Here is a 27,682-nt window from a genome sequence, read left to right on the forward strand (position 1 = left end):
CCATTTTGTTTCATCAGACCAGAGGACATTTCTCCAAAAAGTAAGATCTTTGTTCCCATGTGCAAACTGTAGTCTGGCTTTTTTATGGCGGTTTTGGAGCAGTGGCTACTTCCTTGCTGAGCAGCCTTTCAAGTTATGATGATATAGGACTCGTTTTACTGTGGATATAGATACTTGTCTACCTGTTTCCTCCAGCATCTTCACAAGGTCCTTTGCTGTTGTTCTGGGATTGATTTGCACTTTTCACACCAAACTATGTTCATCTCTAGGAGACAGATAGCGTCTCCTTCCTGAGCGGTATGATGGCTGCGTGGTCCCATGGTATTTATACTTGCGTACTATTGTTTTGTACAGATGAACATGGTACCTTCAGGCATTTGGAAATTGCTCCTAAGGATGAACCAGACTTGTGGAGGTCCACAATTTTTTTCTGAGGTCTTGGCTGATTTCTTTTGATTTTCCCATGATGTGAAGCAAAGAGGCACAGAGTTTGAAGGCAGGCCTTAAAATACATCCACAGGTACACCTCCAATTCAGTACAACTCCTATCAGAAGCTAATTGGCTAACTGCCTAAAGGCTTGACATCATTTTCTGGAATTTTCCAAGCTACTTAAAGGCACAGTTAATTTAGTGAATGTAAACTTTTGACCCACTGGAATTGTGATATAGTCAATTAAAAGTGAAACAATCTGCCTGTAAACAATTGTTGAAAAAATTACTTGTGTCATGTACAAAGTAGATGTCCTAAACAACTTGCCAAAACTATAGTTTGCTAATATGAAATCTGTGGAGTGGTTAAAAAAAAAGTTTTAATGACTTCAACCTAAGTGTATGTAAACTTCTGACTTCAACTGTATCTTGCATTCTTTCTTTTCTACCTATCTATCTATCTATCTATCTATCTATCTATCTATCTGTCTGTCTATCTGTCTGATTGTCAATAATCTATATATGTCTGTCTGTCAGTAATCTATATCTGTCTGTCTGTCTGCCTGTCAATAATCTATATCTGTCTGTCTGTCTGTCTGTCAATAATATATATCTGTCTGTCTGTCTGTCAGTAATCTATATCTGTCTGTCTGTCAATAATCTATATCTGTCTGTCTGTCTCTCTATCTGTCAGTCAATAATCTATATCTGTCTGACTGACTGACTCTCTGTCTGGCTGTCTCTGTCAATCTGAATATCTGTCTGTCTTTCTGTCTCTCTGTCTGTCTATTAATAATCTATATGTCTGTCTGTCTATCAATAATCTATATCTGTCTTTGTGACTGTCTGTCTGGCTGTCTCTGTCAGTCTGAATGTCTGTCTGTCTGTCTGTCTGTCTATCAATAATCGATGTATCTGTCTGTCTGTCTGTCAATAATATATGTATCTGTGTCTTTTTATCAATAATCTATATCTGTCTTTCTGTCTGTCTGTCTATCATCTATCTATCTATCTATCTGTCTGTCTGTCTGTCTGTCTATCTTTATATGTCTGTCTGTCAGTCTGTCTCTGTCAATCTGAATGTCGGTCTGTCTTTCTGTCTGTGTTTATCTACCTGTCTTTCTATCTATCAATCTATCTAGCTATCTATCTATCTAGCTATCCGTCCGTCCGTCAATAGGTCGGTCTGTCTGTCTATCTATCAATAATCTGTTTGTCTGTCTGATTGATATTGATATGGCCTCTATTCAAATATTGATAGCCTTGGGACCCTAGGCAGTAAAGAACATATTTTTGAGATATCTGGATCTGGAAGATGTGATAAGATCATTCTGTCACTGCTGGAAATGGGTCTAACCAGAAATGATTTTGTACTTACGCCAGAACAAACTTCATATGTCTGAACTGAATTCTAAACACTATTTACAAATACATGGCACAGCTATGGGAAAGAAATTTGCCCCAGCTTCTGCGGATATTTATATGGCAGACTGGGTGCAAACTGTCTTTCAGAAATGCCCTGTTTTTCCTGCCATATATTGTAGATATTTGGATTACATTTTTGGGTTTTGGACTTGTTCTGAGGGAGAGTTTTATACATTTGTAGAAATTTTAAATGCACTCATCCCAGATTCACTATCAAGTACAACCTGAAAAAAGAATGATTAGAATTTTTAGACACCCAATATTCTTTAAAGATGTGTTTGGGAGAATGAAAGGTTTGGGAACAAATGTGTTTTTTAAGTCTAATGACACACATGCACTTTTGCACAAAAAGAGTTTTCACCCTAAGCATACGTTTAAAGAGATTATTAAATCTCAGTTGATCAGATTTCACAGAATTTGTTCCCAACCAGAAGATGCTGAAGAGGCAACATCTGTACTTTTTAAAGCCATCAGACCATGAAATTTCTAAGGGGTATCAAAGTGGAGGTTCGTAGGGAGTTTAATGGAGACAGAAATTACATGAATGTCTCAAAGGATATTTATAAGAGAACATCTTCGATTCCATTGTTTAGTTTATTTTCACCAATGGCTGGGAAATTGAATTCAGTTGTTAAGACCCATTTTTAGCAGTTATAGGACAGACATGAAACTTTGAGACCCTTTAAAGGTGCACTCTGCAATTGTTCCCCATAAAAAAGTTTTACTCCTAAAGAAATAAATTTTAATTTTGAAACGTATTAAATCATGAGCACTCACATGAGATGAGGACTCTAGTCATATAAGTAACCTTATAAAAGCTGTTCTATTCTGCATGGGGGCTGCCATTTTAAAATCACATGACCAGCTGAATACTACTCACTTAATCCCAGATTTATGCTGATTAATGCTGCATCAATACCACTAGGTGTCACTGTAAGTCCAAGATAACAGGAACGAAAGTTACTGAGTGCACCTTTAAAGTTAAAGCAGCATTTTTAAGAAATTGTAATGTAAAATTAAAATTTGTATAATATTTTCAAATTTGTTTTTTTTTTTTGAAAATGTTACACTGTCTGGGCATTTTGTACATCAATTTTTGATAGATATAAGTGCCGGGTCTCTAAAGAACTGAATATGGAAGAGTGTTTGGGGAAATTACCATGCATTTAAGGGTTAAAACAACATATATATTTTAAATAAACTTTGAGTTGCAAGTCTAAAGATTTCAGATCTATCTATCTGTCTGTCTGTCTTTCTTTCTTTCTTTCTTTCTTTCTATCTGTCTGTCTGTCTGTCTGTCTGTCTGTATGTCTATCTGTCTGTCTGTATATCTGTCTATCTCTGTTTTTATCTTCAATCTATATTTTTCACTTTTTTCAACATTCAGAACAGGCTCTTTCAAGTCAAAATTTCTCTACAAACTTTATTTGTCTAGTTGATTTTTAAAACATTACATGGATTTGCACCAGACTACATTTCTGATCTCCTCTGGCAAATTATTGCTCCACGTACTCATCTATCTATCTATCTATCTATCTATCTATCTATCTATCTATCTATCTATCTATCTATCTATCTATCGATCTGTCTGTCTGTCTGTCTTTCTGTCTGTCTTTTCTATCTATCTGTCTGTCTTACTGTCTGTCTATCTATCTGTCTGTCTGTCTATCTATCTGTCTGTCTGTCTGTCTGCCTGTCTTACTGTCTGTCTATCTATCTATCTTTCTATCTTTCTATCTTTTCTATCTATCTATCTATCTATCTATCTATCTATCTATCTGTCTGTCTGTCTGTCATTTCTATCATATTTATCTGTCTGTCTGTCTTACTGTCTGTCTATCTATCTATCTATCTATCTGTCTGTCTGTCTGTCTGTCTTTCTGTCTGTCTGTCTTCCTTTTCTATCTATCTATCTGTCTGTCTGTCTGTCTGTCTTTTCTTTCTATCTATCTATCTATCTATCTATCTATCTATCTATCTATCTATCTATCTATCTATCTATCTATCTGTCTCTCTGTCTGTCTGTCTGTCTGTCTGTCTGTCTGTCTATCTATCCAAGTCCTGCACAGTTCAGCACACAGAGTCAGCAGTTATTTAATATTAAAAGTTAAATATTTTTGATTGAGCGACTCGCCCAGTATTGTGCAGTTAGACAGGATGTAGGCCTGATCTTCAGATCGCTCTGCACACAAAGACTTGCCCATGAGTTTGCACAGCTCTTAGATCTTACTCAACTGAACTATTGTTTCAGGGTTGCGTATGTAAACTCAAACTGTGACACTCATTCATTGAGATTTTTTAGATTGTCTGTCATAGCTTAGCATGTTTTCAATATCATCATAATGCAGTTTTTCGTAAAGTCCCAAACTATTATATACAATTTAAATTCAATACAGGTATTTCAAATGAGTAATGAAAGACATTGAGCCATTTAAGTAGAACAGACCCCAACATTGCTTTGTAACATAATTCCCTATTTCACTTAAACTGAAATTGCAGCACATGAAATGACTTTTCATTAACATGAATTAAAACTAGGCCAGCAGTATGTTTGGGTTTTTGGCAGCAATATGTTTGTTGTCTGTTTCAAAAATGTATTTAAAAGCTTTATTTATTTTACACGGTATGCTAAAAGATGGTCAGTCACTATACTCAACACCACAAAATGTTAAAATGTTGTAATTTGTTCACTGTCAAGTCATTCCAAAAGGAGATGTTGGGCAGAATGTTAAGGACTTACAGCCTCAGTCTCCATTCACATTCATTCATTCATTCATTCATTCATTCAAGACGCAATGAAAATGAATGGTGATTGACACTGTGAGTCCCTAACATTCTGCCCAACATCTCCTGTTGTGTTCAATGAAAGAAAGGAAGTCATATGAATTTGGGACTACACAAGGGGAGAAAATGTTGACATTTTGGATGAACTATACCTTTTAGCATTTTATAAATAAAATACAGTATATGAAATGGCATCCTGTGGATAGACATCTGAATGAGCAGTCAGACATCTACCTTTCCTATTTCTCCCTTGACCGTGCATAATAGGATGGAGAACACCATGGAGGTGGCTAGCCAACTATGGCAGCACAAATCTTGATGCTTACCCAAATTTGAGTGAGTCATCAAGCCCTTCATGTTCATGTCTGAAACTTCGCAATGATAGCCACTTCTTCTTTCTTCCTCCTGCATGGTGACTGTGGTTTGTAATTTTATTTGCCCTCTGTTAGCTGAAAAGTGTGTCTGCAACTTACAGCATGCTTGTTGCCACGTAGAAAACTTTGTAAATATTTTTTTTGGTTAGATCTGCACAGTGACCATTGTGTTTGAAACTCTGTAGAGCAACAGAAGTAAACGTGAGTATCGCTATTTGTTTGCACTATTTCTCAGTATGTTATTTATAGGATTCTACATGTTAGTACATCATTCATAAGAAGTATGGCAGTCTAGTGAATTTCCTGCTGAGTTTGTGGTGTTCTGATTCAAATTTGCATGTTTATATGCATGATTTTCTGAATAAGGTTCATATTCTGGTTAAACTTTTATTCTAAAAAAGATGTTTACATGTAAAATAGTTATTGGAATATTCCAATGTGTAATCAGCATATTCTGAATAAACTAATACATGCATGTTCTTTTCCTGCTATTATCTGCATTTTGGATACTTTGAACAGTAATTTAATCCTAGAATGCATATGTAATTTAAGCCCCCTTAAATGCACATGTGGGTCAAAAAAGACTCTTGAAATCTAGATGCTTATTGTTACTAAAACTATGTATTTTTCAAGGAAAATTAACTCATGTTAATGTTAAATTAATGATAATTTAAGTGTTTATTCAATTCTGAAGAGTTTCAGGAAATTGAAAGTTTATGAACTCCTTCATTCTAATTCATGTCTTTAACAGTTACACACACCAGCACAATGAATTTCAAAATGTTGTTCATGAGACTTTAATAGCTGTAGGTTACATGACATTTCTTTAATGTTTTAAAATGTTAGTTGAAAAAGTCTCCTCCTCTCTCCAAATATGTTTTTCTTCAATAGCTTGACTTCTCACAACTTTTCAAAAATTCTGATTAATACAGGCATATGCCTGCTGTCTTATTCAGATTTCTAGAAACCAGAATATCGGCTCAATCTGGTTGTGACAGTCAGGTTAATGTATTTACATGATGCTTACATAATCAGAATATGACCAAATTCTGATTAGTATAGAATATTCTTAATGTAAATTATTATCGGAAAATGCCTGCTGTTTTATTCAGATCTCTAGAAACCAGAATATTGGCTCAATATGGTTGTGACAATCAGGTTAATGTATTTACATGATGCTTACATAATCAGAATATACCAAATTCTGATTAGTATAGAATATTTTTAATGTAAATTAATATCGGAATATGCCTGCTGTTTTATTCAGATTTATGATTTATGAGTCTGCTTTCTATCTATATTTTTCAAATATTCTGTGAGTTTTTGAGTCATGGCCCATCAAAACATTTCCTGCTCTGATTCAACTCTAGGCTGCCTGGATGACCACTGCCCTGATCATGGAGACCATTCCCAGTGGAGATGGAGCCCAAGACGTGATTGAGCTGGAGGCTGTGAGGATACCGCACAGAGGAGTAAGATGTAGGTACACATCATACAGATAACACAGGTTTAGGTTTCTATGAATGCTCTAAATGAAGCCAGAGGGGGAAAATGGCTCTATTTTGCTTGTAGTTGATCTGACACATGAGAATCAAGAAGACCTGATTGAGGAACAGAGTTACCAGGAGACCAATCAAACAGATGCACTGTTGAGGAATCACTGGTCCACTTCAACCCAAAGGGTCCTTTCCTCCTTGCCTAGTCGCTCTATTGGTGAGAAATCATTTTGGTACTGTTTACAATGGATATCTGTGAGTTTTTATAACTATGGGTAACTACATCTCTTATTCTTAGGATGGAGTCAGACAGCTGTGCTCTCCCAACACCGGCGCCGATCCACCCAGAGACGCAGAAGAAGACCTTACAGCACTGTCTCCACCACACCCTGCACTACAGAGCAGGACACTTTTATAGGGCTGGAAGTCTGCTCCATTGATGGTTTGGGACAATACACTAAAACACTGACAATGCTATATGAATTGTGATTTCCTTAGACAAGACACAATCTCATGCACTTCTTCTACAGTTATATCGATGGTAGTGGGCAGTTATCATAGATACATGGGAAGTTTAGACAATAACATCAAGATTTTAGGTAAAAAATTATATGAATGTATAAGGGAAAGTTTATATATAGGGCCTGTCATTTCTTTAAGTTTTTTACAATTTTTATTCACCGTTTTGCCTTTACTAGTTCACCAGTGAATGTTTAATATTCCAGGTTTAATACAAATTCAGTCAACAGCTTTTGTTAAACAATATTGATTGCCACAAAAAATCATTTTGAATTCTTCCTTGTTCATTTAAAAAAAGGCAAAAATTGCGGTCACAGTAAGGCACTCACAATGGAAGTGAATGGGGACAGTCCTTAAAAGCTAAAATGCACACTGTTTCAAAAGTATTGACACAAGATGTAAACATTATACATGTTAACGTGATTTTAGTGTGATAATATCACTTAACATCCTTATCTGTGTAAAGTCCTATCCAATAGCGGTATTACAGGGTTTAGTTGTCATGACAACAAGGTTGTAATATTTGATATAACTTTACACAGATAAGTGGGGCTAAAATCGGGTAAAAACGCTAAAATCGGGTTTACATGTATAATTTTTACCTTTTGTGACAGTTCCTATGAAACTGTGTGTATTTTAGCATTTATGGACTGGCCCCATTCACTTCCATTGTAAGTGCCTTACTGTAACCATATTTTTTTTTATGAAGGAGGGATGAGTCGAAAATCTAAATTATTTTTTATTTTATTTTTATTTTTTTGTGGTAATCAACATTATGACACAAATGCTGTTAATTGAGGTTAACTTGTATTGAACCTGGAATGGTCCTATAGTGTGACAAATGCATGTTTAAAAGTACAAATATTCCATGTATTCTCTCAATAATATGAACTCATTAAAAGTTGCATGCATAAAAATTAGAAAAAGGCTGTTTAAATAGCTTTAGAAGTTTAGCAAGTATTTCATGTCAACGTCACACCACTCACTAATGAATCATTATGAGAGTGGCTTTGCATGTCTTTGTTTCTGTGTTTTGGTCATAGTGACTGGAATTGAAGAGTTTCTAAAGAACCTGCAGGGTTTGTCTGCTGGTGAATGTGTGCGTCTGTTGCGTGAAATGCCTCTTACTGTTTCTGAGAAGCGTCAACTGAGGTATAAAGTTCAACTTTAAATCTGTATACTGATGGAAGACTAATGGAAGACAGCTTGTATAATCTTTGTGTATCTTTGTGTCTCATTAGAGCTCTGGCTTCTCATGGGGAATCTGGACAGTCTCTCTCTGCTAACAGAGCTCTGTGCTACCATCAGTTTCAAGCTCGTGTCTTGAAGGTGAAACCATTTTACTCTGTGAACACCAAAATAAAGAGCTGTTGCATTAAAATAAACATTTTAAGTTGTAAAATAAGACCTGAAACTCTCAAAAAAAACTTCAAAATGTGGTAACACAGTTGCACTCAAAATGTGGGGCACTTTCAACAAGTTACGCTTTTGCAATATATATTTTTTTAGTTTGTTTGTTTCAATAAAATATTTTCCCATATATTTAAATTCTAATACTATTATTGTTTCTAAACAAAGTAATAAGACACCAATTTGTACCCTATTCATTGAAAGTGTAATTTATCAACATCTTAAAATTCTATTTTCTGGAGTGTTTATTATTGAAAATAATCCTTAAACCTGAATGCACCTGTTTTTGATGCATAGGGCCTGTGTGGTGGCTGGTTAGGTAGACTACAGCTGGGGCAGGGTGTGCTTAAAAGCATCAGTGCCCGCTTTGGCACCGGGGTCCTGTCCTATTTTATCTTCCTCAGAACTCTGTTACACTACAACATCCTCCTCTTCCTCATCAACAGTCTCTTTTTGCTCCTGCCACAAATTACAAATCCTCCTCGTTCAGAAGCCAGAAACACAGCTGCCCACACAGACCTCTGGCTGCTTACTGGGATGGTAAGGATTTTTATCAGGGCCATTGACAAGGGTGAACAACCTGAACCATTTTCCCTGCCCTGTGGTAAGGGGTCCCACAAACATTGTCTAAGGTAGGGTTTAATGGGGCTAAAGTTCCCCTAGGGTAAAAGGCACTTTTGATTTTATTTTCCCCCAGAACACTAAATTGAAACAAAATCTACCACAGCACTTTAATAAACACCAGTTTGTCACCATGCACAGCAAAACTTTTTATATTTTGATTTTGAGGTCATTTGATCTAACATTTAATAATGTATTATATAAAATGTTGCACATTTATGTTGCTAATGAGAATCCCTAAAATTATTACATTTATTTTGAGACAAAATACTTATTTGTCATTTTCAGTTTTGTTAAAGGTGATTAAATAAAAACAATTTATTACTCTCCAATAATTGAAAGGATAGTATTTGGGGTAAAAAGCCCCCTTGTTGCAGGGGCTAAAGCCCCCATTTTCTTGACTGGGGCGACTAGATTTGTCATGAAGAATGTTCAAAGTGGGCTCACATTGACGGATCCAATCACAATGGAGATTCATTTGTTTATAGAACACTTGAGATGTTATGAAATGCCAAACGTGTTTGAAATGAAAAGGAAATGGTCAACCCTTTTCTGAAGTGGTTATTTTGAATAAACATTATCTTAATTTGTATTTCAAAATAGCATCTGCTGTCTCAAATGTGTTTGAGGATAAGCATATTTTACTTAAGGGGTGCATTTAGTCCCATTGTACCATCCTATTCATTGAGCCCAGGGGAGGGAACATTTCAGGACAAAGAAAAAAATAAATAAATACATTCTTAATCAGTTTTTTACCTTCAAATCCTTAAAACAAAATGCATTTACTGGAAAAGCAAACTTGTGGTTGTAATCCTAAAAATAAGTATTGTACAAATAAGTACAAAGTTTTGTTAGATTTATGCTTAAAAAAAAAACAACTATTTTCCAATGTGGTATGAAAAATGTGCTTAAAAAAAAACAACTGAATTCAATACATATTCACTAAAAATAAGTTTTATTATCTTATGCAATTTGCTTTTCAATTAAATTTGTCTTGCTTTAAGGATGCATAATAAGTAATACTAATTAATAAAATGATTTTTTACAGTGTATTCTTTCTTCTTCAACAGGGTGTTCTCACAGACTCTGGCATGTTTTATGGTTACTATTCCAACTTCACAAGTGGAAACTGCAGAGCTGAAAATAAAATATGTCCCGAAAATTACAACATTCCACTGGCGTATATATTTACCATTGGAATAGGCCTGTTTGTCACCTGCGTAATGCTAGTGCACAGGTTTGTTTCTCTTTCTCTGTAATTTATAAAAATGGTAAATTCAGTTTTGCATCATCACGCCCTTTGACTGAATCAACTTTTGTTTCTCTCACAGCATGTCTAAATCATTCGGAAAGAGTTTCCACATATTCAAGTCTAATGGTTACCTTGCTTTGAAGGTGTTCTGCTCATGGGACTTTAAAATGAGCAGGACAAGATCTGTTAAACTGCAGTCAGTGAACATCTGCACTCAGCTGAAGGTTTGTAGAATTATGATATTATTCATGTTAGAAATATTTTACGCTGTTGAGCACCCATAATTGTACTACAATATGTGATACACAAGCATGCTAAAGTATTCTATAAGTTACAGGCACTTTTTTTGTCCCTTTTTTTGCCTTTTATGTATAGATTTGATCATTTCACTATTGTCCCAGACCTAAACATTTGGAAGTCCATCATAAAAATATTACTAACATTTTAAACTGTGATAATCTAAACAAAGAGTGAAACAAATATTAACTGTTTCAGTATTTATTGGATGAAAATTATATCAGTTGTGTCCCTCATTTATGCTCTCATTTCCATCACAACCACCAATTTTGCTCAACAAAATTAGTGTAAAAAACAAACAAACAAATATTAAATATGAGCAGAATATTTGTATTGTCCATTTTATTGTGAGTAAAGAAACTTTTTTTTTTATTAAGAAAATGTTTGCTAATTTTATGTTATGGTTGAGGTCACCACACTGATAGCTGGTGTGCAAAATATGCAGTAGGTCACATATCTAATGCAAATACATAGGATTTAAATAGCATATGAAAGTAACACATCTTTAGAGAAGAAAAGGGAAGTCAGTGAAGACGCGTGTTGTTGGTGGCGTCTTGCACTGTTATGCATGTTCAGATCACACCTAGAGCAACTGCAGGCTTGATTGATGGGTCAGTCTCTCAAAACCCAGGTCATATTTATAATCAAATTAAAATTAAATTAAATTATTTAGCAAATTAAATACAAATTATGTTATTGTTATGTATGTGCAGGAAGAACGCAACATTACATAACTACTTCGATTCCACATCTTTATTTGCTGAACACAGCTGAATCACAACTGAAACAAAAGAACATACAGAAAACATGTCCTCATGCTTCCAAGGGCATATCCATTCTCACTGTCTTTGTGGTTTCTTCTAACACTTATTTAGTATCACCTTTTGGCTTTAGATGGATATAAGAGAACAAGATGAAACATCCTTATTTTAACAAGATATCACTTGAAAAAAATTGTAAACATTGATGTAAATACACTACAGTTATGTATAAAGAAAATAGCATTTTAGGACCATTAAGAATTTTTTTTGCATTGTGACAAAACATTATTTTTATAACAATTATGATTACACTGTTGTCGTTACTCATTCACTGTAAAAAATGTTTTGTTGATTCAACTCATATTTAGTGCCTTTCTTGCATGGACTTTCTGACTGAATGTAAGTGTAAAAACGTCCTTTTGAGTGGAAATACGTCACATGGTCTTGCCAAGACTTGTCGGAAGTATGTCATGTGGAGAAGTCCCATGGTATGTCCTACCCAACGGTGGAGGAGTTTCTACAAACATGGTGACTGGGGCAGAGGGGCCTCTGCCCAAGGAAGATGCAGTTTAACAACAGGGAAACGATTTAGCGGAAGATATACGTCGCATGGGGTCACCTATGGGGAACCAACACATGCAGAGCACCCACCCCAGTACAGGGCTTAGTTTGCACATGTACTGAGTTGGCAGCGAGTTTCTCCGCAAACTCGTCTGCTACAGGGCTCGGAGGAATTCATTCAGGGAACACACTTTGTGAACACTGCTGGGAGTCAACAGCGCATGTCTTCAGCTCAGGGGAGGTGAAAGACGCTACACGCAAGCGATACACCTGCTTGTACCTGGCAAAACACGGGACAATAACCGGCTTAACCCGGATATTGTAGAACCTCGCAAAGGTGTTGGGTGTTGCCCAGTACGCTGCTCTGCAAATGTCTGTTAGACAGGTGCCACTGATCAAGGCCCAAGAGGCCGCCACACTCCTGGTAGAATGGAATTGTAGCCCTGCAGGGGGCGGCACATCCTGAGCGTGATATACCATTGCTATGGCATCAATGACCCAGTGGGCGATCCTCTGCTTGGAGACAGCGCTTCCTTTCCGCTGTCCACCAAAGCCGACAAAGAGCTGCTCAGAGACTCTAAAGCTCTGTGTGCGATCCAAATAGATGCGTAAAGTGCGCACTGGACACAGCAATGTCAGGGCTGGGTCTGCCTCCTCCTGAGGCAGCGCTTGCAGGTTCACCACCTGATCCCTAAATGGCGTCATGGGAACCTTGGGCACATAGCCTGGTCGGGGTTTCAGGATCACGTGAGACTAGCCCGGACCGAACTCCAGGCACATTTCGCTGACAGAGAACGCTTGCAGATCTCCTACCCTCTTGATGGAAGTGAGCGCAGTCAGGACGGCAGTCTTTAAAGAGAGTGTCTTAAGCTCAGCTGACTCCAGGGGCTCAAAGGGGGCTCCCCATAGACCCTAAAGAACTACAGAGAGGTCCCATGAGGGAATGAGGCGCGGTTTGGAGCGGTTCAACCTCCTGAAGCCTCTCAGGAACCTGAAGATCAGGCCGTGCTTCCCTAAGGACTTACCGTCCACTGTGTCGTGGTGTGCCGCTATAGCGGCTACATACACCTTCAAGGTGGAGGGGGATAGCCGCCCCTCCAACCTCTCCTGCAGGAAGGAAAGCACCTATCCGACTGTGCATCTCTAGGGTCTTCGCGTCAGGAAGAACACCACTTAGCGAACAGACGCCACTTCAAGGCATGCAGGTGCCTCATAGAGCGAGCACTAACCTGAGTGATCGTGTCTACCACCGTGGGTGGTAGGCCACTTAAGTCTTCTGCGTCCCGTCCAGGGGCCAGACATGGAGATTCCAGAGGTCTGGTCGCGGGTGCCAGATGGTGCCCCATCCCTAAGAAAGAAGGTCCTTCCTCAGGGGAATTTGCCAGGAGTGGGGGGCTGTTGCGAGGAGGGTGAGGTCCGAGAACCACATCTGGGTGGGCCAGTAGGGTGCTACTAGGACGACCTGCTCCTTGTCCTCCTTGACCTTGCACAGGGTCTGTGCAAGTAGGCTCACTGGGGGAAATGCATTTTGCGTAGTCCAGGGGGCCAGCTGTATGCCAGCGCATCTGTACCGAGAGGTGAGGGCGTACCAGAGTGGGCAGTGGGAGGATTCTTGGGAAGTGAACAGGTCTACCTCTGCCTACCCGAATCAACTCCAAATCAGCTGGACCACCTGAGGGTAACCTGTCATGACAGCGCATCCGCTGCAGTGTTGAGGTCGCCCGGGATGTGAGTGGCTCGCAGCGACTTGAGGTGCTGCTGACTCCAGAGGAGGAGACGGCAGGTGAGTTGTGACATACAACGGGAGCATAAACCGCCTTGACGGTAGATGTATGCCACCGTTGCCGTGTTGTCTGTCCGAACTAACACATGCTTGCCCTGGATCAACGGTCGAAACCTCCACAGGGTGAGCAGAATTGCCAACAACTCAAGGCAGTTGATGTGCCAACGTAGCCGTGGGCCCGTCCAGGAGCCGGCGGCTGTGTGCCCATTGCATACAGCACCCCAGCCCGTCTTGGAGGTGTCTGTCGTAACCATGACGCGCCTGGAGACCTGCTCTAGGGGAACGCCTGCCCGTAGAAATGTGAGGTCAGTCCAAGGGCTGAAGAGGCAGCGATAGACCAGCATGATGGCCACGCGATGTGGTGCCATGCCCATCTCGGGACTTGAGTCTGGAGCCAGTGCTTAAGCGGTCTCATATGCATCATCCTGAGCGAAGTGCCCACCACTGAGGTGAAAAACAGTTTCAGTGGAACCGCTGTCTTCTGTCTGAACGCCTCTAAACAGGTCAGCACCGACTTTGCGCGCTTGTTCATGAGGCGTGCTGTCATTGAGACTGAGTCCAAGCTGAGAAAAGAGATGCTCTGAACCGGGAGGAGCTTGCTCTTTTCCTAGTTGACCCGAAGCCCTAGTCGGCTGAGGTGTGAGAGCACCAGGTCCCTGTGCACACACAACATCCCGAGAGTGAGCTAGGATTAGCCAGTCGTCGAGATAGTTGAGGATGCGAATGCCCACTTCCCTTAACGAGCCAAGGACAGGCCGAAAGGGAGGACCTTGTACTGATACGCCCGACCCTCGAATGCAAACCGCAGGAAGGGTCTGTGTCGAGGTAGAATCGAGACATGGAAATACACGTCCTTCAGGTCTACTGCCGCAAACCAATCTTGATACCGGACGCTCGCTAGAATGCGTTTATGCGTCAGCATCTTGAACGGGAGTCTGTGTAAAGCCCGGTTCAGTACTCGCAGGTCCAAGATTGGCCGCAACCCACTGCCTTTCTTTGGTACAATGAAGTAGGGGCTGTAAAACCCCTTCTTCATCTCGGTTGGAGGGACAGGCTCTATCGCACCCTTCCGTAGGAGGGTGGCGATTTCTGCAAGCAAGGTAGCGGCATTCTCGCCCTTCACCGTGGTGAAGTGGATGCCGCTGAACCTGGGCGGATGCCTGGTGAACTCAATCGTGTGGACCAGCCATCACGACGGGTTGGAAAGCGCAAGCCATGCGTCCAAGCTCCGGGCGAGGGGGACCAAGGGGACAATCTCATCGGACGTACCAGTGGGTGGGGCCTTGCGGCGGGGCGGAGCCTGAGGTGCCACGTCGTGCCGTGGCCGTGCTGAGTTCAGGGACATCGAAGCACTTACCTGGCTCCTTGTGACCACCCCCGGAACAGCCTGGGATGGGGGAGGAAGAGGCTTGTCCTCGTAACCCTTTGGAGACCGTCACATCGGGGGCGGATTTTTGCCACAGCTGGGCGCGCAGGGGGGGCAGAACGCCGCTGGAGCGCCAAACCTGCCGAAATTGAATGGTGGACGGTGGTCGTGATGACGACCGTGCGCACCGGGTATGTGACCCAAGGAACAAGGAAATGATGAGCTCTTAACATCACCACACAACTATTAATAAACAGTAATGACAAAAACAACACACACACACAAATCTGCAAATAGCAAAAAATAAGCCTACAACACTAACCTAATTATTTATTCATGCTGCAATGCATGCTGGGAGCTGGCAAATCTTTGTTTGTTCAGACAACTTTGTTAAGTGAGTTGAGATGATAAATGCACTTGTTAATTCAACTTAAGTACAAGTGATAGAATCACAACTTAATATGTTAAGTTCACTGGACAATTTAGTTATGTCAACTCAAAAAAGCACCTTGATACAACTAGATGTATTTTGTACAGTGTTTCTGCAGTTCGGAAAAAAAACAACAACAATTACGTATTAAATTGTAAAGTGTTTTACATCATGGTAGTATTTGATGTGCTGTCTTTAATTTATGTTGCTTTGAAAAAACATTGTATTGCAGAATTTTCACTCTATTAGCCTACAGTAATGAGAATGTAATGAGAATCATTAGAGTAATACGAATTACAAAAAAATCACAAGTAAATTGTTTTTGAATTTGGAAAGGAAATGTTGGCATGAAAATAATGTCACGATTTAAAATGATATTAGGTGTCTTTAACTTAAATGTACTAAATTTAAATACATATAATACATTGCATGTACTGTGTAACTACATGTTGTTCTACAAAATTCTCACAAGATTCAGTGTCAATATCGGTTGATTTATAAAGCACAATTAAAAGCAACAACAATTGACCAATGTGCTGTACAACAACAATTAGAAAATAGAAATAGAAAAAGTATACAGTATAAGAATAGCTATTCAAGACAAAATAAATGACAGAATACATTAAACATCACAATATTTCTAGGACTGATTTTAAGCTATAGAGAAAAAAGATGACCTTTTACTTTGATTTGAAGTTGTGTACTGTTGAGGCAGTTCTAATTAAAACAGGTTGCCTATTCCAGAGCTTTGGGGCAGCTACCGCAAAAGCACGGTCACCTCTCAGTTTTAATGTAGACCTTGGAACAGTTAAAAGTCTCTGGTTAGTCTCACTGGATTGTGTCCAGACAATAGTTCAGATGGCACTAATCATTTTAAGGGTTTGAAAACAAAGAGTAAAAATGTAAAATAAATTCTGTAAAGAATCGGTAACCAGTGCAGAGAAACTAAAATAGGGGTAATGTGTTCATGTTTGTGTACACATGTCAAAAACCTGTCAGCAGCATTCTTAACCATTTACAACCTTGCAAGAGATGATTGACCGATTCCCATGCATAGAGAATTATAGTAGTCAAGTCTAGATGGAATAAAGGCATGAATCACGCTTTCAGAATCCTTGAATGCAAGGAAAGCTGAGGGCATTTCCTTGGTTACCCACACATTGCTCTAGACGTGAGATGAGAACACCATGGTCTACTGTGTCAAATGCAGCACTCCGATCGCAAGAATTGCAGAATCACCTGGATCAACAGTTAATACCATATCATTAAAAACTTTCAAATGTGCAGACTCGGTACTATGATGTTCTCTAAAACCTGACTGAAATACTTCAAAAATATTATTTTCGTCTGAAAAACTCTGTAGTTGATGAAGGACTATTTTCTCAAGAATTTTAGAAAAGAGAGGTTAGAAATAGGTATAAAATGAGACATGACTGTAAGGTCTAGATTACACTTTTAAGAAGGGGTTGTACAGTGGCATGTTTAATATAATCCCTGTCGAGGAGTCAAGTGATGCCATGCGAGGATCGGACATGTGAATGGCAAGCTCTGTGCACTTGGCTAGCTTTAACACTTTTAATGACATAAACCGGTGAGATTCGATACACTCTGTTCCATAACTGTTCTAGGAGGACAATATGTCAAAGAATTCAAAATCCTTGGGCTCTGGAGACATTAAAAGACACTTACGTGCTCAAGCTGATACCCCCGAGCAGGCCGCGAACCTGGGAGTTGATTTAGTCAGAGAAGTGCAGGAAATGCGGCGAGAGATGCTGAGCATTTCGGCAATGCTGACGAAGGTCGTTGCCGACTTGGAGGATCTTGCTGTGATATGTCGATCGATCACTGCCATGGAGGCGAAGTTCTCTGAGGTGGTTACAAGAATGGGGGATGTCAAGAAACGGATCGATTATCTGGAGTCATTGGAGAGGGAATTATCTGCTAATCCGCTAGTGATCAAGGTGGATTTGGGGCTTGTCTGGGAGAAGTTGGAGGACATGGAGAACCATAGCCAGCGGAATGACATCCGTATTGTCAGAATTCCTGAGGCCAAAGAGGGTCAGGATATGGTGAAATTCCTGGATGGCTCCTTCCGAATCGGCTCGACATATCAGGCCATAAGCTGGAAATTGATCGAGCTCACAGGGTTTCTTCTTGGCAAGCCGCGGGGGGAGACAGGCCCCGATCAATTCTGGACAAATTTCTGAGATCATCCGATAAAGATCTTGTGTACACGAGGCGAGGAGTAAAGGCAGGCTTTCTTGGAAAAACCACAGCTTTAACTTGTTCCCAGACTTTGCGAATTCGCCAAGAGAGAAACGTGATCAATTCAAGGAATGCAAGAAACTTTTACATCAACGGAATGTCGCTTTTGCACTGATATTCCCGGCCAAATTGAGAATAAATGCTAAGGATGGCCATAAAACATTCATGTGCCCACAGCAAGCGAAAATATTTTCGACTAACTGATTAAGTAAAGTTATAACATCTCTTATACATATAGATCAGGTGGGGTTTATTTAGGGCTGTAACTCTTCTGATAACATTAGGCGCTTCATTAATGTCATGTGGGCAGTGGCGAATGATCAGACTCTGGTCAGTGCCATTTCACTTGATGCCAAAAGGTGTTTGATATGGTTGAATGGGATTATCTTTTTAAGATTTATGAAATGTATGGGTTCGGGATTACTTTTATTGGGTGGATTAAGTTACTTTATAGACAGCAGCAGTACAAACAAATGGATACATTTCAGATTAATTTACTCTGGATATGGGCACCCGGTAGGGTTGCCTTCTTTCCCCATTATTGTTCTGTCTTGCCCTGGAACCAATGGCAGATGCGATAAGAAACGAGGATGATTTTACAGGGGTGATGGCGGGAGGTGTGTTGCATAAGCTTTTGCTTCACGCAGATGTTATTTTATTATTCGTCTCCGACCCCACTAGATCTATGTCTTGCCTTCACAGAATTATTCATTCCTTTTCTAAGTTCTCAGGATACAGAGTTAATTGGTCTAAATCTGAAGCTTTGGCTCTGACAGCGTACTGCCCGTTAACGGCTTTTCAGCTGGGTGCCTTCCAGTGTCCCAAACTGGGCATGAAGTATTTGGGTATTTTATTCCCAGCAAATTTGTGTGATTTATTTAGAGTTAATTTTGACCCTTTAATAAAAAGGTTTTGAGCGATGTGGGCGGGTGGGCTTCATTACATTAATCTATGATTGGGAAGGTTAATGTTATTAAAATGAATTGTATTCCAAAATTCAACTACCTGCTACAATCTCTCCCTATAGATGTCCCCCTCTCTTATTTCAAACAATCTGATAGCACAGCAAAGTCCTTCATTTGGAATGGGAAATATCCCAGATTACATTTCAGTAAGTTACATAGGCCAATTGACAAAGGTGGGCTAGGCCTACCTAAGATTTTGTTTTATTATTTTGCATTCGGTCTCAGACATTTGGCTCATTGGTCACTCCCACCTGAGAGAGCCCCTCCCTGGTTTTGTATTGAACAGGAAGTTCTTGTCCCTATTTCGCCATTACAAAGCCTTTCTATCAAACTAACCAGAACAGTTCAGTTAGACCCTGTTATCTTGCATTTCCACTCGGTATGGACAAAAGTGTCCAGAGTGTTTAATTTGGACATATAGCTGAACCCCAAATTATGTATTAATAAGTCCCCTTTCTGCTGGACAGAGTGGATTGTGAGGGAGGTTAATACGCTCGGTGACCTATATGAGAGTGTTGAGATCCTTTGAAAATATGGTTCAACATTTTGGGATTCCCAGGTCTCAGTTCTTTAGGTATTTACAGCTGCACCACCTGCTCTGTTCTATTTTCGGGAGTAGCATTCACCCCTCTAAAGTGGCAGATACTCTGGGAGTGGTGATTACTGCTTTTGGAAAATGTCATGAGGCATCAGTGTATTACTCCCTGCTAATTCAGAGTCTGGGGGACGGAGCTTCAGCTTCTCTCAAGAGATTATGCAAGAAAGATTTAAACTTGGTATTGAAGGAAGGAGTGTGGGCTAGGATTCTAAAGAACGTCAAGTCTACATCTAGAGATGCAAAGGGGTGCCTTATGCAATTTAAGATTTTACATCGATTCTATTGGACCCCCTCTAGATTGTATAGGCTTGGTCTTAAAGACACACCCACCTGCTGGTGATGCGAATCAGAAGATGGTGACACAGCCCATGTTTTTTGGTGGTGTGTTAAGATCCAAGATTTTTGGTTGAAATTTCAGAGTTTTATGTGTGACGTATTGGGCACTCAAATTAAATTTTGCCCCAGACTCTGTACTTTAGGTGATGGGGTGGTCATTAATATAGGGGATAAGTACATAAAGAACTGGGTCCTCATTTCGAGAGTGGTGCACGGAGATGGGCAGGGTAGTGGCATTTGAGGAGATGTCGTATAGAAAGCTGGACAATCTGGGGTTATATGATAGAAAATTGGACAGATATTTGGCCTTTATGGAAGGCTCTTGGGGAGGGCAGTGGAGAGGGATCTCTAGTTTTAAATGTGTGTGTGAAATTGTATTGTTTTTGTAAGTATACTTTGTTTTGTGTGTGTGTGTGTGTGTGTGTGTGTGTGTGTGTTCTGTTATGTTTATTTAATTTGTTGAATGGAATCAATAAAAATTGTTAATATATATATATATATATATATACATATATATATATAATTCCTGTCACAAGACACTTATTAATAATTAGTAAGATACTGGATCCAACAGTGTTAAAAACATGTTTAAGAAGACGAGAGAGAATAACTTAGAGGGGAGAACCAGTAGGCTTAGCTGACCAGCAATGTCTTATAAAACAGAAAATTAAGTGCAAATAGAAGGGACAGATGGATCATAAGCAGAGGAAATTATATTCAATCTAATATCCCCTATCTTGTCAACAAAGAAATACAGGAAACTTTCACAGATAGATGAAGATACAGCTGGTTAAACACTAACAGAAGGATTCACAACAGAGTTTATAGTAGTGAAAAGCATTCTAGGTCTATGACAGTTTTCTTCAGTGATATCAGAGAAATATTTGGACTTGGCTGCTCTCACAGCTCTCTGAAATTGAGATGTTTTAAGTGTCCCTTAAAACATCATAAGAAACCGGAAGCATATCTTTTTTCCATTTTCTTTCAACTCTTCTGCAGGTCTGCCTGAGAGCAGGAGTGGTATAATTTAGCCAGGGCACAGACTTGGGTTTAGGATGTTTAGTCTTCAGCGGAGCAACAGAATCTAGAATGTTAGTACAGATAGAATTAAACAAAGTGAGGTGCTCCTCCGCACTCAAGGCATGGAGAGAGTAATTAAGAGTTTGAAAAACCTCATTAAAGCTGCAGAAAAATCACCACTAGTGGTTGATCTAATCATGCGAGACCAATGATCAGGCATGTAAAGTTTGTGTCCTTGTAAATGAGTGGGTCCTTTGACCATTTAAACTTAGTCAAATGAGTCAGTAAGACTAATAAGTTCTTTGGCCAAAGAATATGATGGACAGCAGACATGGATATTAAAATCCAAAAGAATTACAGATCTATCAAAATTAGGGATGATTCCCCCTAAAAAGTCTGAAAACTTATAAATGAAGTCTTTGTGGAATTTTGGTGGTCGATATACCACTCCAATCACCAACGGGTTTCCCAGTTCCTGTAGACACAGTTGGAGTTCAAAACTAGAATAGGCATCAGTCATTAAAGTCCAGCAACAGAAAGTGCTTTTTAAAGATAGATGCCTGCCCTCCACCTCGACCGAAAGTTCGAGGTGAGTTAAAAAATTTGCAGTCAGAAGGCACAAGTTCAGAAAATGGGCTTAAGTCCCCAGCATTAAAACAAGTTTCAGTCACAAATAAGAAATCCAAGTGATGAGCGGTGAGAAAATCATTGAGAATAAACGTCTTGTTTAGCAACAATCTAGTTTTAATCAGAGCCATCCTGATCCGCAGCAAGTCATAAGTAGGCTGTGATGCATGGCACAGCGAACGAAGATGGCAAAAACACACTCCACCTCGGAGTAGACGAGGCAATCAATGCAAAGGGAGTTTAACTGGTCAGCAGACATATCACCCTATAGCTCTAGACTGGTTATCCACTGAAGCTAAACAGGGATGAGCCTGGCTAGTACCTGGATGTGAGACCTCCTGGAGAAAACTAAGTTTGCTGCTGGAAGAGGTGTTAGTGAGGCCTGTGTGGGTCCTAACACCCCAGTATAGTGATGGGTACACTATAATGTAAAAAGGCACTGTCTTTCGGATGAGACAACAAACCGAGGTCCTGACTCTCTGTTGTAATTAAAAATCCCAGGACAATTATCGAAAAGAGTAGGGGTGTAACACCAGTGTCCTGGCCAAATTCCCACATTGGCCCTTATTAATCATGGCCTCCTAATAATCCTCATCCATTAATTGGCTGTATCACTCTACACTCTCCTCTCCACCATCAGCTGGTGTGTGGTGAGTGTACTGGCATCTCATTATCCAAGTGGATGCTGCACATTGGTGGTAGTTGAGGAGAGTCTTCTCAACTCTTCTTTAGGAGATTTTGGTCTTTTCCCATTCAAGTAGATAGGAGCTGCACTGGCATGACTGGAAATAGCCTCCCGAGAGCGTTCCAAACATGGCAGAGACTGGACTGACTTGCTAGAAAGACTTAGGTCTTTCTTCCACCGCTCTGCTCGTCACTGCCATAGCGTGAGCCAATGGGTGTCGAGTGACAAACACGTTTGAAGAGCTCAACAGAGATACTGTATACTGTATGCTCACGGTTGCCATGAACAGTAATAACAGGAAAAATATAAAGATCTATCCTGCAAAAATGAAGTGGAGACATATTCTTCCAAAGGAATAATTATTAGTGATTTGTGTAACTAACCTAAAAATAACTCTTAAAAGAGAGGGGAATCAGAGATTAATGATTTCCCATTAAAGCACTTTTGGAGCCAGAATTTTATATATTTTGGACATATTATTTTGAGGGTAGTGTGTGTGTGTGTGTGTGTGTGTGTGTGTGTCAGTAGCCAGTGTATCATGATGACTTTATTTTATAGTGACAACAGAACAGATCATATCTTCTTTCTATATATGACATGCTGAAATTTCACAAAATAAATTGTAATTGTACATTGTTATTTTTTAGAGTTATTTTTTTTTTAAAGTGTGCGGCCCTCAAGGCCTAAGGAATTCCTGTCCCCCAGCTTTCTAAAGTTGAGTACCCCTGATCTAAGCCATCTTGGATTTGTTAAAAACCAATATGTAAAAAACAAAAAAATATAACTTTAACTTTAACCATCTGTTAGCACGCTCCCAGAAAAAAGATACAATGCCATCACTTGTACCCTTGTTTTGAGTCCATAATTGTAGCCTTAAGGAGACAAAAAGGTACATTATTTTGTTCCCAGATGAACAAAACATAAAAAATGAACCGTGGTACACAATAGGTCCTTACAGGGAACAATTATGTACTCAAAACAAGTTATACATTTTAACTAGAGTACAGAAAAGTTCCCCTTAATGGTACCACCCCAATGACGGCCCTTGTAGCTTAAAAAGTACCTTTTTTTTTCGGAGAGTGCAGGGATTGCTTTTTATTATCATTGTCATTTTTTCAATGTTAAAATATTTTCTCCTGTCCCATTTTTATGTGGAGAGACAACTATAAGTAAGAAATATGCAGGTTCACATCCTGCCAATTCCGTTTGGTGCAACTATATTTATGCAGAAATTACCCACTTACGGTCTCTGTGTTACTTTCTTTGTGTTTTAGGAGATGCTTTCAGACCTTAGCTGCAGTAAGCAGAAGAGAAACGTGAGGTCAACATTGGGCTGGTTAGCTATACGTGCACTTGTATGGTCCATCTGCCTACTTAGCATAGCTATGTGCTTGCTGACTGTTAACCACATCCATCAAAACATTGACCTGGTCAGACTCAAATATTTTCATCATTATGGACACTGAGCAAAGGCTTATTTTCAGATCTGTGTCTGTTTAAGTCTGTAGTGCTCTGTGCAGGCAGCAGAAGGCTTATCAGTAAAGCACCAACACAATTAGTGGTGCTACAGACCAATCACGTCCTGTTCGGTGCACACAGCAGAGTCACTTCTGCAGCCTCGTTACATACAAACAGCTTCATGCATCTGCAAACTGTATTGGTTGGTTGTCCATTTTCTTCATGTTTCTTAATGACATATTAAACTCCAAATCTTGAAAATATTGTTTCGAGGACTGCTTACTGACTATTTGGCCAAAAGTATGTAGTAGCCTAAACCCATATGTTGAGATTTAAATTTCAAAACCATAACAATTAATAGGAAGTTGGTCTTCCATAAAGGGATAGTTCACACAAAAATGTTAATTCTTTCATCATTTACTCACCCTCATGCTATCCCAGATTTGACTTTCTTTCTTCTGCAGAACACAAATTAAGATTTTTAGAAGAATATCTCAGGTCTATACAATACAAGTGAATGGTGATCAGACCTTTGTAGCTCCAAAAATCACATTAAGGAAATCGTCATGGTTACTTGCATAACCTCTGTTCCCTGATGGAGGGAACGAGACGTTGTGTCGATGTAGTGACACTAGGGGTCACTCTTGGGAGCCTGAGACACCTCTGGTCTTTGATAAAAGGCCAATGAAAATTGGCGAGTGGTATTTGCATGCCACTCCCCTGAACATACGGGTATAAAAGGAGCTGGTATACAACCACTCATTCAGGTTTTATGCTGAGGAGCCGAGACAAGGTCCGGCCATTTCAGCGGGTAGTTCAGCGTTGTGGCAGGAGGGACACAACGTCTCTTTCCCTCCTTCAGGGAATGGAGGTTACGCAAGTAACCATGTCGTTACCTATCTGTCACTCACTCGACGTTGTGTCGATGTAGTGACACTTGGGGTCCCTATACAAAACGCCGCAACTGGCTGAACTGTGTTACGTGAACCAGCGGTGTGTGATTGCCAGACAACTGTGTGCCTCATAGCCAGTGCACCAGGCTGACACGTAACCAGGAAGTCAACCAGGGAACATAGTTTGTGAACACTACTGGGAGTTAATGGCGCATGTCTTCAGCTCAGAGGAGGTGAAAGGCGCTATGTGCAAGTGATACACCCGGCCGGCTATCCCAGGCTTATCCACTTGTATTGCATGCCACTACCCGGGATGAAACCGGTTCCACCCGGAGGTTGTAGAACCTCGCAAAGGTGTTGGGTGTTGCCTAGCCTGCTGCTCTGCAAATGTCTGTTAGAGAGGCACCCCTGGCCAGGGCCCAGGAGGCCGCTATACCCCTGGTAGAATGGGCTCGTAGCCCTACGGGGGGCAGCGAGTCCTGGGCATGATATGCCATAGCTATGGCGTCAATGAGCCAGTGGGCGATCCTCTGCTTGGAGAAATCGCTTCCTTTCCGCTGTGCACCAAAGCAGACAAAGAGCTGCTCAGAGATCCTAAAGCTCTGCGTGTGATCCAAATAGATGCGTAAAGCATGCACTGGACACAGCAACGACAGGGCTGGGTCTGCCTCCTCCTGGGGCAGCGCTCGCAGGTTCACCACTTGGTCCCTAAAAGGGGTCATGGGATCCTTGGGCACATATCCCGGTCTGGGTCTCAAGATCACGTGAGAGTAGCCCGGACCGAACTCCAGGCACATTTCGCTGACAGAGAACGCTTGCAGGTCTCCTACCCTCTTTATGGATGTGAGCGCAGTCAGGGGGGCAGTCTTCAAGGAGAGTTCCTTAAGCTCAGCTGACTGCAAAGGCTCAAAGGGGGCTCTCTATAGACCCTGAAGAACTACAGAGAGGTCCCATGAGGGGACGAGGCACGGTCTGGAGGGGTTCAACCTCCGGGTGCCTCTCAGGAACATGATGATCAGGTTGTGCTTCCCTAAGGACTTACCGTCCACTGTGTCGTGGTGTGCTGCTATAGCGGCTACGTACACCTTCAAGGTGGAAGGGGACAGCTGCCCTTCTGATCTCTCCTGCAGGAAGGAAAGCACCGATCCGGCTGCGCATCACTGGGGGTCTTCGCATCGGGAAGTACACCACTTAGCGAACAGACGCCACTTAAAGGCATACAGGTGCCTCGTAGAGGGGGCCCTAGCCTGAGTGATCATGTCTACCACCGCAGGTCTTCCGCGTCCCATCCAGGGGCCAGACATGGAGATTCCAGAGGTCTGGTCATGGGTGCCAGATGGTGCCCCATCCCTGAGAAAGAAGGTCCTTCCTCAGGGGAATTCGCCGGGGGGGGGGGGGGGCTGTCGCGAGGAGCGTGAGGTCTGAGAACCATGACTGGGTGGGCCAGTAGGGTGCTACCAGGACGACCTGCTTCTCGTCCCCCTTGACCTTGCACAGATTCTGTGCAAGTAGGCTCACTGGGGGAAACGCATATTTGTGCAGGCCGGGGGGCCAGCTGTGTGCCAGCGCGTCTATGCCGAGGGGTGCCTCGGTCAGGGTGTACCAGAACGGGCAGTGGGAGGATTCTTGGGAGGCGAACAAGTCTACCTGTGCTTGTCCGAATCGACTCCAAATCAGCTGTACCACATGAGGGTGGAGTCTCCACTCTCTCCTGAGGGTAACCTGCCATGACAGCGCATCCGCTGCAGTGTTGAGGTCGCCCGGGATGTGAGTGGCTCGCAGCGACTTGAAGTGCTGCTGACTCCAAAGGAGGAGACGGCAGGCGAGTTGTGACATAAAACAAGAGTGCAGACCGCCTTGGCGGTTGATATATGCTACCGTTGCCATGTTGTCTGTCCGAACTAACATGTTCTTGCCCTGGATCAACGGCCGGAACCTCCGCAGGGCAAGCAGAATTGCCAGCAACTCGAGGCAGTTGATGTGCCAACGCAGCCGTGGGCCTGTCCATAAGCCGGCAGCTGCGTGCCCATTGCAAACAGCACCCCAGCCCATTTTGGAGGCGTCTGTCGTGACCACGACGTGCCTGGAGACCTGATCTAGTGGAACACCTGCCCGTAGAAACGAGAGGTCGGTCTAAGGGCTGAAGAGACAGTGACAGACCGGCGTGTTGGCCACGCGATGTGTCCCGTGGCGCCATGCCCATCTCGGGACTCGAGTCTGAAGCCAGTGCTGAAGCGGTCTCATATGCATCAACCCGAGTGGGGTGGCCACCGCTGAGGATGCCATATGCCCCATGAGCCTCTGAAAGAGTTTCAGTGGAACTGCTGTTTTCTCTTTGAAAGCCTTCAAACAGGTCAGCACCGACTGTGCACGCTCGTTCGTGAGGCGCACTGTCAATGAGACTGAATCCAACTCCAAACCGAGAAAAGAGATGCTCTGAACCGTGAGGAGCTTGCTCTTTTCCCAGTTGACCCGAAGCCCTAATCGGCTGAGGTGCGAGAGCACAAGTCCCTGTGTGCACACAACATGTCCTGAGAGTGAGAGGATTAGCCAATCGCCAAGATAGTTGAGAATGCGAATGCCCATCTCCCTTAACGGGGCAAGAGCTGCCTCTGCGGCCTTCGTGAAGATGCGAGGGGACAAGGACAGGCCGAAAGGGAGGACCTTGTACTGATATGCCTGGTCCTCGAATGCAAACCGGAGGAAGCGTCTGTGTAGAGGTAGAATTGAGACGTGAAAGTACGCGTCCTTCAGGTCTACCGCCGCGAACCAATGTTGATGCCTGACGCTCGCCAGAATGCGTTTTTGCATCAGCATCTTGAACGGGAGTCTGTGTAAAGCCCAGTTCAGTACTCGCAGGTCCAAGATTGGCCGCAACCCACCGCCTTTTTTCGGTACGATGAAGTAGGGGCTGTAAAACCCCTTCTTCATCTCAGTCGGAGGGACAGGCTCTATCGCACCGTTCCGTAGGAGGGTGGTGATCTCCGCACGCAAGGTAGCAGCATTTCTGTCCTTCACAAAGGTGAAGTGGATACCGCTGAACCTGGGCGGACGCCTGGCGAACTGAGTCACGTAATCGAGTTGGACATTCTGTACCAGCCATCGCGACGGATTGGAAAGCGCAAGCCACGCATCCAAGTTGGGCCAACGTTGTCGGACGTACCGGCATCTCTCCATTATGGCATATTTTAGTCCTCAAGTTGTGTTATGGTTAAAAGCCTCTTCTCTGAATTTGTAGTGGCCCCCCTCCATCTGGGTATCCACAGTCAGTGTGGCTGGTACCTCCGCAATCCCATCTGGGGTGGGAGCCATGTCTTCAGAGAGCT

At 41.6% G+C, this 27,682-nt stretch overlaps 1 protein-coding gene across 2 annotated transcripts in view; it reads left to right on the top strand.

The window, feature by feature from the left end:
- Nucleotides 1-5,043: 5,043 nt before the first annotated feature.
- LOC127450326 (transmembrane channel-like protein 6) overlaps nt 5,044-27,682 on the top strand; it is a 35,122-nt gene continuing 12,483 nt past the window's right edge. Inside the window, exons 1-11 of one of the 2 annotated variants that reach the window (XM_051714337.1) lie at nt 5,044-5,060; nt 5,163-5,214; nt 6,384-6,492; nt 6,586-6,726; nt 6,808-6,951; nt 8,072-8,180; nt 8,270-8,357; nt 8,736-8,978; nt 10,130-10,296; nt 10,391-10,535; nt 23,280-23,435. In XM_051714337.1, the coding sequence (XP_051570297.1) occupies nt 6,393-6,492; nt 6,586-6,726; nt 6,808-6,951; nt 8,072-8,180; nt 8,270-8,357; nt 8,736-8,978; nt 10,130-10,296; nt 10,391-10,535; nt 23,280-23,435 (1,293 nt within the window). In that variant the 5' untranslated portion in view covers nt 5,044-5,060; nt 5,163-5,214; nt 6,384-6,392. The other variant, XM_051714338.1, reaches the window with a different exon arrangement.

The sequence above is a fragment of the Myxocyprinus asiaticus genome, chromosome 13, assembly GCF_019703515.2.
Source record: "Myxocyprinus asiaticus isolate MX2 ecotype Aquarium Trade chromosome 13, UBuf_Myxa_2, whole genome shotgun sequence".
NCBI lineage: Eukaryota > Metazoa > Chordata > Actinopteri > Cypriniformes > Catostomidae > Myxocyprinus > Myxocyprinus asiaticus.